We start from the raw sequence: 16,992 nt of genomic DNA, 5'->3' as shown, positions 1-16,992 counted from the left end.
CCTGGCCACGGACTACATCTGAATTAATTAATCTAATTGGTGTGAATACGTCGTGATACACAGAGTCCAGGTAACTCTCCCACTCCCTGATGTGTCTCAGTGTTTGAAGCTCGGACTCCAGCTCTTCAACACGGAGCCGGAATTCCTCGAGCAGCCAACAGTTACTGCAAATGTGATCACCGTGAGCATCAATGGTGTCCACCAGCTCCCACATATTGCAGCAGCAACACATCACCTGATCTCCCATTCTATGTAATTAATTAAATTTATTAATATTATTCTTAAATACCCTCTGCCCCGATTCTAGATGGTGAATATCACACCTTAGAAACTATAAACCAAAGAGATTTAAGCTTAAAAAGGGAGAAATACTTACCAACTAATCACTTACCCGCTTTCTGGTGACGTCACACTTGGATTACTTTTTACCTCTCTCCTTCCCTCCGAGTTCCAAGATTGGAGATTGGTACACCTTACCTGGTCTCTGGGGCCTTTATACAGCCACTCAGCCAGCGATTCCTGCCGATTTTCGCACTGAGGCCTTACCTGGGTCTCGGGAGCCTTTATACAGCCGCTCAGCCAGCGATTCCCGCCGATTCTCGCATTGAGGCCTCACCACCCCAGCCCGTGCCTATCTGACCATTGCTCCAATAACTCACTGTTTGTCACTCCAGATTGATGGGTCCTGAAGGTTGGCAGGTTGTCTCCGAGCGCGGCTGATAATTGTGAGACTGAAAAATGACAGTGAAATACGGTTACTTTTCATTTCTGACCCAATTTGTACTCAATGCTCACACCAAAACTAATATTAATAAGCAAAGTTAGTCCGTTATCTCACAGGGTGTTTCAATGGATCTAAATCTACAATCAATAGCATTACTGCACTTTCTGTAGTGCAGGAGCTATTCCAGATCAGGGCCAGTGCCAGTGCCAGTGACAGTGACAGTGCCAGTGACAGTGCTTGAGACAGTGACAGTGACAGTGACAGGGCCAGTGACAGTGACAGTGCCAGTGACAGTGACAGGGCCAGTGACAGTGACAGGGCCAATGACAGGGCCAGCGACAGTGACAGTGACAGGGCCACTGACAGTGCCAGTGCCAGTGCTAGTGACAGTGACAGTTCCAGTGACAGGGCCAGTGACAGGGCCAGTGACAGTGACAGGGCCAGTGACAGTGACAGGGCCAGTGACAGTGACAGGGCCAGTGACAGTGACAGGGCCAGTGACAGTGACAGTGACAGGGCCAGTGACAGTGACAGGGCCAGTGACAGTGACAGGGCCGGTGACAGGGCCAGTGACAGTGACAGTGACAGGGCCACTGACAGTGCCAGTGCCAGTGCCAGTGCTAGTGACAGTGACAGTTCCAGTGACAGGGCCAGTGACAGGGCCAGTGACAGTGACAGGGCTAGTGACAGTGACAGTGAGAGAGCCAGTGACAGGGCCAGTGCCAGTGACAGGGCCAGTGACAGGGCCAGTGCCAGTGACAGGGCCAGTGACTGTGAGCTGCGGAATGGGATCAGTGGGACGGTGAGCTGGGGAATGGGATCAGTGGGACGGTGAGCTGGGGATTGGGATCAGTGGGCCGGTGAGCTGGGGAATGGGACCAGTGGGACGGTGAGCTGGGGATTGGGATCAGTGGGCCAGTGAGCTGGGGAATGGGATCAGTGGGACGGTGAGCTGGGGAATGGGATCAGTGGGACGGTGAGCTGGGGAATGGGATCAGTGGGACGGTGAGCTGGGAATGGGATCAGTGGGACGGTGAGCTGGGGAATGGGATCAGTGGGACGGTGAGCTGGGGATTGGGATCAGTGGGACGGTGAGCTGGGGTTTGGGATCAGTGGGACGGTGAGCTGGGGATTGGGATCAGTGGGACGGTGAGCTGGGGATTGGGATCAGTGGGACGGTGAGCTGGGGTTTGGGATCAGTGGGACCGTGAGCTGGGGAATGGGATCAGTGGGACGGTGAGTTGGGGAATGGGATCAGTGGGACAGTGAGCTGGGGAATGGGATCAGTGGGACGGTGAGCTGGGGAATGGGATCAGTGGGATGTTGAGCTGGGGATTGGGATCAGTGGGACAGTGAGCTGGGGAATGGGATCAGTGGGACGGTGAGCTGGGGATTGGGATCAGTGGGACGGTGAGCTGGGGAATGGGATCAGTGAGGTCATGAACTGGGCCTGTGCTTCAGAACCGGTCATGGGTCAAACGAACCTACGATTAGATTATGCTTGTACGAGAAATGTTGAAAAATAACAGTTTGTTTCGAAAATAAAACTGACTTCTCCTTTTTCGCACAATCTCTACAAACTCATATCATGTCTATCCTCAGAACTTGAGCAGGTGATCCCCTAATTTGAACAGTTAATTTGGTTTTAGCGAGGCTGAGTGGATTAATCATAGAATTACAGAATGGTTACAGCACAGAAGGAGGCCATTCGGCCCATCATGCCCGTGCCAGCTCTCTCCAGGAGCACTTCAGCTCGTCCCATTCCCGTCCTTTCTCCGGAGCCCTGCAAATTTCTTTCCTTCAGGTTTCTCCAATTCCTTTTTGAAAGCCACGATTGAATCTGCCTCCACCAGCCTTTCAGGCAGTGCATTCCAGATCCTAACCACTCGCTGCGTAAACAAGTTATTCCTCATGTCGCCTTTGGGTCTTTTGCCAATCACCTTAAATCTGAGTCCTCTGGTTCTCGACCCTTCTGCCAATGGGAACAGTTTCTCTCTATCTACTCTGTCCAGACCCCTCATGATTTTGAACACCTCGATCAAATCTCCTCTCAACCTTCTCTGCTCTAAGGAGAACAATCCCAGCTTCTCCAGTCTATCCATGTAACTGAAGTTCCTCATCCCTGGAATTATTCTTGTAAATCTTTTCTGCACCCTCTCTAAGGCCTTCACATCCTTCCTAAAGTGCGGTGCCCAGAATTGGACACAATACTCCAGTTGAGGCCAAACCAGTATTTTATAAAGGTTCATCATAACGTCCTTGCTTTTGTATTTTATGCCTCTATTTATGAAGCCCAGGATCCCGTATGCTTTTTTAACCGCTTTCTCAACCTGCCCTGCCACCTTCAATGCTCTGTGCATATATACCCCCAGGTCTCTCCGTTCCTGCACTCCCTTTAGGATTGTACCCTTTAGTTTATATTGCCTCTCCTCATTCTTCCTACCAAAATGTATCACTTTGCACTTTTCTGCGTTAAACTTCATCTGCCGCGTGTCTGCCCATTCCACCAGCCTGTCTCTCTTCCTTCCTGAAGTCTATCACTCTCCTCCTCACTGTTCACTATACTTCCAAGTTTTGTGTCATCTGCAAATTTTGAAATTGTGCCCTGTACACCCAAGTCTAAGTCATTAACATAGATCAAAAAAAGCAATGGTCCGAGAACCGACCCCTGGGGAACACCACCCAGTCCGTGAAACCTTCCTCCAGTCCGAGAAACAACCGTTCACCACTACTCTCTGTTTCCTGTCACTTAGCCAATTACATTCCTGCCACGCTCCTCACATAGAGGTTGTGGGGAGGGGGTTGGAGGGATCCCTCTGCGGGATGTGCACAGTGGAGGAGGGGAAAGTGCACAGCATAAGAATATGGGCATTTGAGGTTATTTAGAGAGATGAGACATTGCAAGAGTTAAATGACCCGAGCTGTTTGGTAGAACGGTGTTCTGCAAAATCCACAGCTTTCGGACTCTCAGGATGATGAACAATTCCAATAGTCCTTGTTATTGCAAAAACTAATTGTTATTGCTAGAAGAGAGGGGAAACCAGTGTCGACAGCATTAGTTCTTACCTCTCCTGTCTACGGGAATGCGCTGAGTGCACGGTGGCATAGTGGTTAGCACTGTTGCCTCACAGCGCCAGGGACCCGGGTTCGAATCCGGCCTCGGGTGACTGTCTGTGTGGAGTTTGCACATTCTCCCCGTGTTTGCGTGGGTTTCCTCCGGGTGCTCCGGTTTCCTCCCACAGTCCAAAGATGTGCGGGTTAGGTTGATTGGCTATGATAAATTGACCCTTAGTGTTAGGGGGATTAAATACGTGGGGTTACGGGGATAGGGTGGGATATGTGTTGGTGTAGGGGTTACGGGGATCGGGTGGGATATGTGTCGGTGCAGGCTCGATGGGCCGAAATGGCCTCTATCTGCACTGTGGGGTTTCTGTGATTCTGTGCCTTGTTATCTTTGTTGAACTAAAACCAAATATAAATCCCTTTTACTAATTTGCAGCATTAACCTTTGCTAGATTGTAGTTTATGATTAAGTTTCCTGGCTGGCATGCAGTTTTATTTTTCTTTCCTTAGAATTAGTCAAGAGAAGCTGCTTAAGTTAAGGTTTATTTACAGTTAGAACTCTTGTCATCAACCATGGAAACAGAAACCAAGCACAGAGGAAGCTTGTGCTAACGTTAAAAAGCAGCTAATGGAGGCCCAAGACCTGTGCCTGGACACAGTAGTTGCTGTGCCCATGATTGGATGGATTTCTCTGCAGCAAGAAGGGGGGGAGGGGGAGGGGAGAGAGGGAGGGGGAGGGGGAGGGAGCGGGAGGGGAATGAGAGGGGGAAGGGGAGGGGGGAGTGAGAGGGGGAGGGAGGGGGAGGGAAACATAGAAACATAGAAGATAGGAGCAGGAGTAAGCCATTCGGCCCCTCGAGCCTGCTCCGCCATTCAATGAGATCATGGCTGATCATCCAAATTCAGTACCCTGTCCCTGTTTTCTCCCCATATCCCTTGATCCCTTTAGCCTCAAGAAACATATCTAACTCCTTCTTGAATATATTTAATGAATTGGCCTCAACTGCCTTCTTTGGCAGAGAATTCCACAGGTTCACCACTCTCTGGTTGAAGAAATTCCTCCTCATCTCTGTCCTAAATGGCTTACCCCTTACCTTTAGACTGTGACCCCTGGTTCTGGACTCCCCGACCATCGGGAACATCCTTCCTGCATCTAGTCTGTCTAGTCCTGTTAGAATTTTATAAGTTTCAATGAGAGCCCCTCTCATTCTTCTAAACTCCAGTGAGTATAAGCCCAATCGACCCAATCTCTCCTCATACGTCATTCCTGCCATCCCAGGTATCAGTCTGGTGAATCTTCGCTGCACTCCCTCCATGGCAAGAACATCCTTCCTCATATAAGGCGACCAAAACTGCACACAATAGTCAAGGTGTGGTCTCACCAAGACCCTGTACAACTGCAGCAAGACATCCTTGTTCCTGTACTCGAACCCTCTCGCTACGAAGGCCAACATACCATTTGCCTTCTTAACCGTCTGCTGCACCTGCATGCTTACCTTCAGCGACTGGTACACAAGGACACCCAGGTCTCGTTGCACTTCCCCTTCTCCCAATCTATTGCCGTTCAGATAATAATCTGCCTTCCTGTTTTTGCCACCAAAGTGGATAACCTCGCATTTATCCACATTATACTGCATCTGCCATGCATCTGCCCAATCACCCAACCTATCCAAATCATAGTGGAGTTTCTCTGCATCCTCCTCACAGCACACACGCCCACCCAGCTTTGTGTCATCTGCAAACTTGGAGATATTGGCCCAGAAATTCGGGTCGGGGGCTTCCCGCGGGTGCAAGCCCCCGACCTGCACTTACCTTGCGCGCCAGCCGTTGAGCTGTAGGCCCCCGTGGAATTCCAATCCGGGGCCTGGTCCAGCTGCCGGCGCGCAGTGCTTGCATATCACAGGGGCGCAGTTAGTTCGATGCATCCCCTGGGATCACGTGGGCCATGGAGCACCAATCGGAGCAGGGAATGCTCCATTCATATGTCTGACAGGAAGTGCTGTCAAGACTTATAAATACTACGGCCCCAAAATAGCACTAAATCTTCAAATAAATTAAAAAAAAAACATTTTTTAAATAAACTATAAATTACATGAGATAACTATTTTAAACAATAATTTAAATTTTTGAAAAAAATAAGTTTATTTTCTAACGGGGCTAAAAAATAAACTTACCTTGCCTTAAAGTATTTAAAAATAATAAACCTGTGGAAAAAATGTTTTAATTTTAATTAATTCACCACTTACCTTGTAAAAAGCAGGCCTTACGCCTGCTTTTTACATTTCTAAATTCTGCAGGCTTACGTTCCCGGGCAAACCTGTAAAAAAGACCAAAGTTCGATTCGCACGCGCAGCCCCTCCTGCGCACGCGTTCGACCTCTGAACCCCTTCGTTCAGAGGAACGGAAGTGCCGGTTTCCCGCAATTGCGCAGTGCATGCAGGAAACCGGCACTTCCATTGGGTCTACGGGTGAGTACCCCGTGCGTACTCACCCGTGGAGACCCGAATTTCTGGGCCAATACATCTACTTCCCTCATCTAGATCATTAATATATATTGTGAACAGCTGGGGTCCTAGGACCGATCCTTGCGGTACCCCACTAGTCACGGCCTGCCACTCGGAAAAAGACCCGTTTATTCCAACTCTTTGCTTTCTGTCTGCCAACCAGTTCTCTATCCAAGTCAGTAGCTTGCCCCCAATCCCATGTGCCTTAACTTTACATGCTAATCTCTTATGCGGGACCTTATCGAAAGCCTTCTGAAAGTCCAAATACACCACATCCACTGGTCCTCCCTTATGTATTCTACCAGTCACATTCTCAAAAAATTCCAGTAGATTAGTCAAGCACGATTTACCTTTTGTAAATCCGTGTTAACTTTGTCCGATCCTGTCACTGTTTTCCAAGTGTTCTGCTATTACATCTTTTATAATGGACTCTAGCATTTTCGTCACTACCGATGTCAGGCTTACCAGCCTATAATTCCCCGTTTTCTCTCTACCACCTTTTTTGAACAGTGGGGTAACATTAGCTACCCTCCAATCCATGGGTACTGTTCCAGAGTCTATAGAATTTTGGAAGATGACCAACAATGCATGTACTATTTCTAGGGCCACTTCCTTAAGTACCCTAGGACGTAGATTATCAGGCCCTGGGGATTTATCGGCCTTCAATCCCGTCAATTTCCCTAACACCATTTCCCTACAAATACTGATTTCATTCAGTTCCTCCCTCTCATTAGACCCTATGTTCCCCGACATACCTGGGACATACCAAAGTATGTATTTAACTGGTCTGCCATTTCTTTGTTCCCCATTATAAATTCCCCCGATTCTGACTGCAAGGGACCTACACTTGACTTCACCAATCTTTTTCTCTTCACATATCTATAGAAGAGGGGGAGGGAGGGGGCGGGAGTGAGAGGGAGAGAGGGGGGGGAGGGGGAGGGGGAGAGAAGACGGGAGGGGGAGGGGAGGAGTGAGAGGGGGAGGTGGAGGGGAGCACAGGACTTTGTGGGGGGGAGGGGAGCATGAGACTTTGCAGGGGGGGGAGGGTAGTGGGGGGGGGGGTTGATGGAATTGAGGCCGGAGGTTGGTGTAAACCAAAGAGGATGACTTTGATTTTCCCAACATTGAGTGGGAGGTAATTGTGTCTCACTGGGTCTGAGTGTTAGACAGGCAGTCAGTGAGGGCAGCAAGAGCCATTAGTAGGGATGCAGAACTGAGCGCCCGCAATGTACATGCTGAAGGTGACCCGGTGATTCAGGTGTGTAAATGGTGAAGAGGAGGGGCCAAGGATGGTGTCCTCGGGGGATGGTGAGAGGGGGCCAAGGATGGTGTCCTGGGGGACAGTGAGAGGGGCCATGGATGGTGTCCTGGGGGGATGGCGAGAGGGGGCCAAGGATGGTGTCCTGGGGGGACGGTGAGAGGGGCCAAGGATGGTGTCCTGGGGGGACGGTGAGAGGGGCCAAGGATGGTGTCCTGGGGGATGGTGAGAGGGGCCAAGGATGGTGTCCTGGGGGGACGGTGAGAGGGGCCAAGGATGGTGTCCTGGGGGATGGTGAGAGGGGCCAAGGATGGTGTCCTGGGGGATGGTGAGAGGGGGCCAAGGGTGGTGCCCTGGGGGATGGTGAGAGGGGCCAAGGATGGTGTCCTGGGGGACGGTGAGAGGGGCCAAGGATGGTGTCCTGGGGGATGGTGAGAGGGGCCAAGGATGGTGGCCCAGGGGGATGGTGAGAGGGGGCCAAGGATGGTGGCCCAGGGGGATGGCGAGAGGGGCCAAGGATGGTGTCCTGGGGGACGGTGAGAGGGGCCAAGGATGGTGTCCTGGGGGGACGGTGAGAGGGGCCAAGGATGGTGTCCTGGGGGGACGGTGAGAGGGGCCAAGGGTGGTGTCCTGGGGGGAGGGTGAGAGGGGCCAAGGATGGTGTCCTGGGGGGACGGTGAGAGGGGCCAAGGATGGAGTCCAGGGGGACAGTGAGAGGGGCCAAGGATGGTGTCCTGGGGGACGTTGAGAGGGGGCCAAGGATGGTGTCCTGGGGGGACGGTGAGAGGGGCCAAGGATGGTGTCCTGGGGGGACGGTGAGAGGGGGCCAAGGATGGTGTCCTGGGGGGATGGTGAGAGGGGCCAAGGATGGTGTCCTGGGGGATGGTGAGAGGGGGCCAAGGACGGAGTCCTGGGGGGACGGTGAGAGGGGCCAAGGATGGAGTCCTGGGGGGACGGTGAGAGGGGCCAAGGATGGAGTCCTGGGGGGATGGTGAGAGGGGCCAAGGATGGTCTCCTGGGGGGACGGTGAGAGGGGGCCAAGGATGGTGTCCTGGGGGGACGGTGAGAGGGGCCAAGGGTGGTGTCCCAGGGGGACGTTGAGAGGGGCCAAGGATGGTGTCCTGGGGGGACGGTGAGAGGGGCCAAGGATGGTGTCCTGGGGGGATGGTGAGAGGGGGCCATGGATGGAGTCCTGGGGGGACGGTGAGAGGGGGCCATGGATGGTGTCCTGGGGGGACGGTGAGAGGGGCCAAGGATGGTGTCCTGGGGGACGGTGAGAGGGGCCAAGGATGGTGTCCTGGGGGGAGGGAGAGAGGGGTCAAGGATGGTGTCCTGGGGGGACGGTGAGAGGGGGCCAAGGATGGAGTCCTGGGGGATGGTGAGAGGGGGCCAAGGATGGAGTCCTGGGGGGATGGTGAGAGGGGCCAAGGATGGTGTCCTGGGGATATGGTGAGAGGGGCCAAGGATAGTGTCCTGGGGGGATGGTGAGAGGGGCCAAGGATGGTGTCCTGGGGGGACGGTGAGAGGGGCCAACGATGGTGTCCTGGGGGGACGGTGAGAGGGGGCCATGGATGGTGTCCTGGGGGGACGGTCAGAGGGGCCAAGGATGGTGTCCTGGGCGACGGTGAGAGGGGCCAAGGATGGTGTCCTGGGGGACGGTGCGAGGCGGCCAAGGATGGTGTCCTGGGGGGACGGTGAGAAGGGGCCAAGGGTGGTGTCCTGGGGGGACGGTGAGAGGGGGCCAACGATGGTGCCCAGGGGGGACGGTGAGAGGGGGCCAAGGATGGTGTCCTGGGGGGACGGTGAGAGGGGTCAAGGATGGTGTCCTGGGGGGACGGTGAGAGGGGGCCAACGATGGTGCCCAGGGGGGACGGTGAGAGGGGGCCAAGGATGGTGTCCTGGAGGGACGGTGAGAGGGGCCAAGAATGGTGTCCTGGGGGGACGGTGAGAGGGGCCAAGGATAGTGTCCTGGGGGGACGGTGAGAGGGGCCAAGGATGGTGTCCTGGGGGACAGCAAGAGGGGCCAAGGATGGTGTCCTGGGGGGACGGTGAGAGGGGCCAAGGGTGGTGTCCTGGGGGGATGGTGAGAGGGGCCAAGGATGGAGTCCTGGGGGGACGGAGAGAGGGGTCAAGGATGGTGTCCTGGGGGGACGGTGAGAGGGGGCCAAGGATGGAGTCCTGGGGGTTGGTGAGAGGGGGCCAAGGATGGAGTCCTGGGGGGATGGTGAGAGGGGCCAAGGATGGTGTCCTGGGGATATGGTGAGAGGGGCCAAGGATGGTGTCCTGGGGGGACGGTGAGAGGGGCCAAGGATGGTGTCCTGGGGGGACGGTGAGAGGGGCCAACGATGGTGTCCTGGGGGGACGGTGAGAGGGGGCCATGGATGGTGTCCTGGGGGGACGGTCAGAGGGGCCAGGGATGGTGTCCTGGGGGACGGTGAGAGGGGCCAAGGATGGTGTCCTGGGGGACGGTGAGAGGGGCCAAGGATGGTGTCCTGGGGGACGGTGAGAGGGGGCCAAGGATGGTGTCCTGGGGGGACGGTGAGAAGGGGCCAAGGATGGTGTCCTGGGGGGACGGTGAGAGGGGGCCAACGATGGTGCCCAGGGGGGACGGTGAGAGGGGGCCAATGATGGTGCCCAGGGGGGACGGTGAGAGGGGGCCAAGGATGGTGTCCTGGGGGGACGGTGAGAGGGGCCAAGGATGGTGTCCTGGGGGGACGGTGAGAGGGGGCCAACGATGGTGCCCAGGGGGGACGGTGAGAGGGGGCCAAGGATGGTGTCCTGGAGGGACGGTGAGAGGGGCCAAGGATGGTGTCCTGGGGGGACGGTGAGAGGGGCCAAGGATGGTGTCCTGGGGGGACGGTGAGAGGGGCCAAGGATGGTGTCCTGGGGGGACGGTGAGAGGGGCCAAGGATGGTGTCCTGGGGGGACGGTGAGAGGGGGCCAAGGATGTTGTCCTGGGGGTCGGTGAGAGGGGCCAAGGATGGTGTCCTGGGGGGACGGTGAGAGGGGCCAAGGATGGTGTCCTGGGGGGTTGGTGAGAGGGGCCAAGGATGGAGTCCTGGGGGGATGGTGAGAGGGGCCAAGGATGGAGTCCTGGGGGGACGGTGAGAGGGGCCAAGGATAGTGTCCTGGGGGGACGGTGAGAGGTGCCAAGGATGGTGTCCTGGGGGACGGTGAGAGGGGGCCAAGGATGGAGTCCTGGGGGGATGGTGAGAGGGGCCAAGGATGGTGTCCTGGGGGGACGGTGAGAGGGGCCAAGGATGGTGTCCTGGGGGGATGGTGAGAGGGGCCAAGGATGGTGTCCTGGGGGGACGGTGAGAGGGGCCAAGGATGGTGTCCTGGGTGGATGCTGAGAGGGGCCAAGGATGGAGTCCTGGGGGAATGGTGAGAGGGGCCAAGGATGGAGTCCTGGGGGGACAGTGAGAGGGGCCAAGGATAGTGTCCTGGGGGGACGGTGAGAGGGGCCAAGGATGGTGTCCTGGGGGACGGCAAGAGGGGCCAAGGATGGTGTCCTGGGGGGACGGTGAGAGGGGCCAAGGATGGTGTCCTGGGGGGACGGTGAGAGGGGGCCAAGGATGGTGTCCTGGGGGGACGGTGAGAGGTGCCAAGGATGGTGTCCTGGGGGACGGCGAGAGGGGGCCATGGATGGAGTCCTGGGGGGACGGTGAGAGGGGCCAAGGATGGTGTCCTGGGGGACGGCAAGAGGGGCCAAGGATGGTGTCCTGGGGGGACGGTGAGAGGGGCCAAGGATGGTGTCCTGGGGGGACGGTGAGAGGGGGCCAAGGATGGTGTCCTGGGGGGACGGTGAGAGGTGCCAAGGATGGTGTCCTGGGGGACGGCGAGAGGGGGCCAAGGATGGAGTCCTGGGGGGACGGTGAGAGGGGCCAAGGATGGTGTCCTGGGGGGATGGTGAGAGGGGCCAAGGATGGTGTCCTGGGGGGACGGTGAGAGGGGCAAAGGATGGTGTCCTGGGGGATGGTGAGAGGGGGCCAAGGATGGAGTCCTGGGGGGATGGTGAGAGGGGCCAAGGATGGAGTCCTGGGGGGACGGTGAGAGGGGCCAAGGATGGTGTCCTGGGGGGACGGTGAGAGGGGCCAAGGATGGTATCCTGGGGGACGGTGAGAGGGGCCAAGGATGGTGTCCTGGGGGGACGGTGAGAGGGGGCCAAGGATGGTGTCCTGGGGGGACAGTGAGAGGGGCCAAGGATGGTGTCCTGGGGGGACGGTGAGAGGGGCCAAGGATGGTGTCCTGGGGGGACGGTGAGAGGGGGCCAAGGATGGTGTCCTGGGGGATGGTGAGAGGGGCCAAGGACGGTGTCCTGGGGGAATGGTGAGAGGGGCCAAGGATGGTGTCCTGGGGGGACGGTGAGAGTGGCCAAGGATGGTGTCCTGGGGGGACGGTGAGAGGGGCCAAGGATGGTGTCCTGGGGGATGGTGAGAGGGGCCAATGACGGTGTCCTGGGGGGACGGTGAGAGGGGCCAAGGATGGTGTCCTGGGGGGATGGTGAGAGGGGCCAAGGATGATGTCCTGGGGGGACGGTGAGAGGGGCCAAGGATGGTGTCCTGGGGGGATGGTGAGAGGGGCCAAGGACGGTGTCCGGGGGGACGGTGAGATTGTAACAGGGTGGGTACAGGAGAAGCTGCCACTGGAGGAGAAACAACATCTTCACTGTGACAGGTGCGATGAGTTGGAGCAGCACAACTGCAGTGGAGCAGGATAGACTGGTCGACAGTGTTGAGGATATTGAAGAAACACTTGCATTGATATAGCACCTTTCACAACCTCAGGATGTCCCAAAGTGCTTCACAGCCTCTGAAGTGCTTTTGAAGTGTAGTTACTGTTGTAATGTCGGAAACATGGCACCAATTTGCGCACAGCAAGCTCCCACAAACAGCAATGTGATAATGACCAGATAATCTGTTTTTGATGTTGGCTGAGAGCTTAATCGTGGCCAGGACACTGGGGCGACCTTCTTCCAATAGCACCACGGGATCTTTTACATCCACCTTGGAGAGGGAACAGGGCCTCGGTGTGATGAAATATTCCATTCATCACTCATCAGTATTTCTCTGCCTGTGACTGTGGTTGGTTTCAGTTTCATTTCCATTGTATTGTACTGTGTGTAGGGCTCCGCCCATACCTGGCTCCTATGTAAGCTGGCCCAGCCTGCAGCACATCCAGTACGGCAGACCTCTGGATGGAAGATACATTCTCCTCTGTGTGTTACCTTCTAAGTCAATAAAAGCCTTGTTTTGTTTCGCTAACATCGAGTCTCGGCTTTATTGAGGCACATCACTCGGTTTAACATCTCATCCAAAAGACGGCACCTCTGACAGTGCAGCACTCCCTCAGCTCTGCACTGGAGTGTCAGCCTGGATTTTTGTTCTCAAGTCTCTGGAGTGGGACTTGAACCCACAACCTTCTGACTCAGAGGCGAGAGAGGGACCCCTGAGTCAAGTGCGGCATCTAAGAGGTCCAGGAGGATGACGAGAGACAGTGGCCTAGAAATTCGGTATAGCCGCATTTGGGGCGCTAGTCCTGGCGATGCGCAAAGTTTAGCGCCAGGCGTAATTTAGCGCCACCTAGCACAATATTGGGTTTCAGCGCCCCTAAAGGTGATTGCGGCGCTAAATCAGGCACTGCACGCTACTCTTAAGGCGCTAACCTGGCGGCGCAACCCAATTTCACCGCGGCGGGGCGCAGCGAGGGTCCTGTCAATAATCACTTTCCCTGAGACACAGTGGCGCCAGCCAGCTCTTGAAGGGGCAGGTCAATTGGCATCACCAGACACACTCACTGCCTTGTAGGCCTTCAAAGCGGTGGGAGCCTACCTTTGGTGCACCAGCCTAGCAAGACATGGAAAGGGTGAGACAGAGGGCGGAACGCCTCACTGATGGGGCATTGGATGCTTTGGTTGGCGCAGTGGAATCAAGGCCAAGGAAGATGGTCGGAATGTGATTTATGTTTTGGACAGTCTCCCGGGTGTGAGAGGCAGTTACGTGTCAGTGTATTAGTTTTGCTTTCTGTTGCCATAGCTTTCTCATGTTTGAAGGAACCACATTTTGAGTAATGAAACACTTTCTTCATTTACAATGGCCATGCCTGCTATTTACATGCATCTTGCCCTTCACAGGCTTGAGGGTATCAGACCGGTTCCATTCCTGTTCTTGGAATGGCAGCAAGCATTCCGTGAGAGGGGCCTAGAAGCTACTCCTGATCAGCCTCTGACGTGCAGCCTGAGAAGAGCCGCTCGCGTAGACGTTCAGGCCAGCAGGCATCTTCTCAGCCGCCGGCAGAGATGTCCTGCACCTTATCTGAAGCTGCAGATCTGGCTGAAGCAGCTGGCACAGCTCAGTCACCACCCCCTTTCTAAATCGCAGCCTTCTGACACACTGCTCCTCCGGCATGTTCATGTAGGAAAACTGCTGTCGGATAACCCTGCCAGCATAAGGTCTGCTGTGGCGACGTCTGTTGGCCCTCCTCCATCTGGCCATGCCCGCCCCCCCTCTCCCAGCGTCTCAGTGCCCTTTCCAGATGATTCAGCAGCAGGACGTTCCCCTCCAATGCAGCCCCCATAATAAGTGCCCACAGGAAGGTTCCCCATTGTCAAGGCTCACCAACAGCAAGGTGATGGTTAGAAGGCTGAAGATCATCTGCCTGCGCTGGCTCAGTGGTCAAATGACTCTCAGTGTGCAGCTCAGCAACTCTTTGTAGCTCTCGAGGAAGTTGCGATCCAAAAATGGCTGCCGCTTTTAAACCACACCAGTCCCCTTTAAATAACGCTCCTCCAGCCCAAGAGAGACTTGGTAAGGCCCAGGTAAGCTGTCATTATTAGCGCCAGGCGTTACGGTGGGGGACGCCACTGAATTTCCGGTCCGGGGCGCCCAAAAGGCGTTGCACACTCAAATGACGTCATAATCAGCCTGCGCCCATGAGCGGGCGCTAAGATTTAGTGCCGGCGCTAAATGCATGCTCAATATGGGGCGAGGCGCTAGGCGCCTTGTGCCCGCCCGGAAATTGGCTAGCGCCCCACTTCTCGGCCTCTTTAGGCATTAATCGGTGGCGCTAACAACCGAATTTCTCCCCCAGTGAGTCAAGGCCAGAATCACACATGATGTTGTGGGTTGTAACTTGGACCAGGCAAGTCTCAGTAATGTGGGTGGAGTGGAAGGTGTGGAACCTGCAGTGACGGAGCAGTGCGGAGTTCAGTTGCAAGGCAACAGTACATTCTAGGACATTCCTACATTACTACAGTGACGACACTTCAACAGCATTTCGTTGGCTGTAAAAGCACTTTGGGACGCTCGGTGGTCGTGAAAGTTTCTATAGAAATGCAACTCTCTTTTTTCTGGAAGGATAGTGAAGGCTGGAGATGGGGGACAGCTGGAGGGAATGCAGGGTGGGGTTGATAACAGGAGCTGGGAAGGAGGGAGGGGCAGTGTTGGAAGCTCGGGACGTGAGCTTGGGGCTGAAGGAGGAGGTGGGGTGGTCGGGAGCTGCAGTGGGAGGGAATCGAGAGAGGAGATGATGGGTTTCATGGGCAGGATGACGGCTGAGGAGAGGGTGGGGGAAAGAAAATCACTGGACTTCAGCAACACCTACACCTTGGGAAATGAGTAGACCAGACTAAGCACAACTCTCACTAAAGAAAAGGTCAGATTCTCAGAGAGTCGTTTCCTCTGAATGAGGAACTTGTGGTTTTCTCTGCAATAAACAAACTAAATATAGAGTGCACACGTGTCAAACCCTGCCTGTAAAATCCAGCCCATTGTTACAAGGGGATTTACACAGAACACTCAGTGCCTGATCGCAAAGGAAAGCTTCGTAACGAGATTTTTAGGTGATGGGCCAGGACACCAGATAATTGGAAAAAATCACTTTCCCATTTCAAGTCAACAGCAAACACTCTCAGGGCAGATAAACACGGGTTAGACACAAAGAAAAACTCCTTCTACACTGTCCCATCAAACACGCCCAGGGCAGGTACAGCACGGGTTAGATACAGAGTAAAGCTCCCTCTACACCATCCCATCAAACACTCCCAGGGCAGGTACAGCACGGGTTAGATACAGAGTAAAGCTCCCTCTACACTGCCCCATCAATCACCCTCAGGGCAGGTACAGCACGGGTTAGATACAGAGTAGAGCTCCCTTTACACTGTCCCATCAAACACTCCCAGGGCAGGTACAGCACAGGTTAGATACAGAGTAAAGCTCCCTCTACACTGTCCCATCAAACACCCCCAGGGCAGGTACAGCACAGGTTAGATACAGAGTAAAGCTCCCTCTACACCGTCCCATCAAACACTCCCAGGGCAGGTACAGCACAGGTTAGATTCAGAGTAAAGCTCCCTCTACACTGTCCCATCAAACACTCCCAGGGCAGGTACAGCATGGGTTAGATACAGAGTAAAGCTCCCTCTACACTGTCCCATCAAACACTCCCAGGGCAGGTACAGCACAGGTTAGATACAGAGTAAAGCTCCCTCTACACTGTCCCATCAAACACCCCCAGGGCAGGTACAGCACAGGTTAGATACAGAGTAAAGCTCCCTCTACACCGTCCCATCAAACACTCCCAGGGCAGGTACAGCACAGGTTAGATTCAGAGTAAAGCTCCCTCTACACTGTCCCATCAAACACTCCCAGGGCAGGTACAGCACGGGTTAGATACAGAGTAAAGCTCCCTCTACACTGTCCCATCAAACACTCCCAGGGCAGGTACAGCGCGGGTTAGATACAGAGTAAAGCACCCTCTACACTGTCCCATCAAACACTCCCAGGGCAGGTACAGCACGGGTTAGATGCAGAGTAAAGCTCCCTCTACACTGTCCCATCAAACGCCCCCAGGGCAGGTACAGCACGGGTTAGATACAGAGTAAAGCTCCCTCTACACTGTCCCGTCAAACACTCCCAGAGCCGGTACACCGATTAGATGCTGTTCAGTTTTAAACAGGTTGGATATTTTTCATGTTCCCATCACTTGCCCTGTTAATCGACACTTACACTTGAGGACCCCGGCGATGATGATGACCAGAGTTACCGTGAAACAGAGAGCCAGCAGAATGTAGAGCAGGAGTGGTCGCTGCTTTTCCATTGGACCTTGGTCTTATTAATGGGAAAACATTAGGGAAGAGAATGTTAGATGCTGGCTTAACATTGGCTTCAATAGGACATCAAACCCTAAAGAATGAGATGCTGCTGATGGAGCCTAATAGTGTGTGTGTGTGTGTGTGTGTATGTGTGTGTGTGCATGTGTGTGTGTGTGTGTGTGCAGTGTGTGTGTGTGTGTGTGTGTGTGTGTGTGTGTGTGCATGTGTGTGTGTGCATGTGTGCGTGTGTGTGTGTGTGTGTGCAGTGTGTGTGTGTGTGTGTGTGTGCGCAGTGTGTGTGTGCAGTGTGTGTGTGTGTGTGCAGTGTGTGTGTGTGTGTGTGTGTGTGTGT

General features: G+C 54.8%; 1 protein-coding gene across 1 annotated transcript in view; it reads right to left on the bottom strand.

Moving 5' to 3' along the window:
* LOC147097553 (C-type lectin domain family 10 member A-like) overlaps window positions 1-16,992 on the bottom strand; it is a 139,864-nt gene that overhangs the window by 56,287 nt on the left and 66,585 nt on the right. Inside the window, exons 4-5 of the mRNA XM_085971511.1 lie at window positions 16,555-16,656; window positions 660-731 (exon numbers count right to left, since the gene is read on the bottom strand). Of these exons, the coding sequence (XP_085827637.1) occupies window positions 660-731; window positions 16,555-16,656 (174 nt within the window). The remainder of the gene's footprint in view (window positions 1-659; window positions 732-16,554; window positions 16,657-16,992) is intronic.

Source organism: Somniosus microcephalus, chromosome 31, assembly GCF_052327205.1.
Source record: "Somniosus microcephalus isolate GS21.2 chromosome 31, FLI_Smic_1.0, whole genome shotgun sequence".
NCBI lineage: Eukaryota > Metazoa > Chordata > Chondrichthyes > Squaliformes > Somniosidae > Somniosus > Somniosus microcephalus.
Note: the sequence above shows the minus strand (reverse complement) of the source record. Positions and strands in the feature narration are given on the sequence as shown.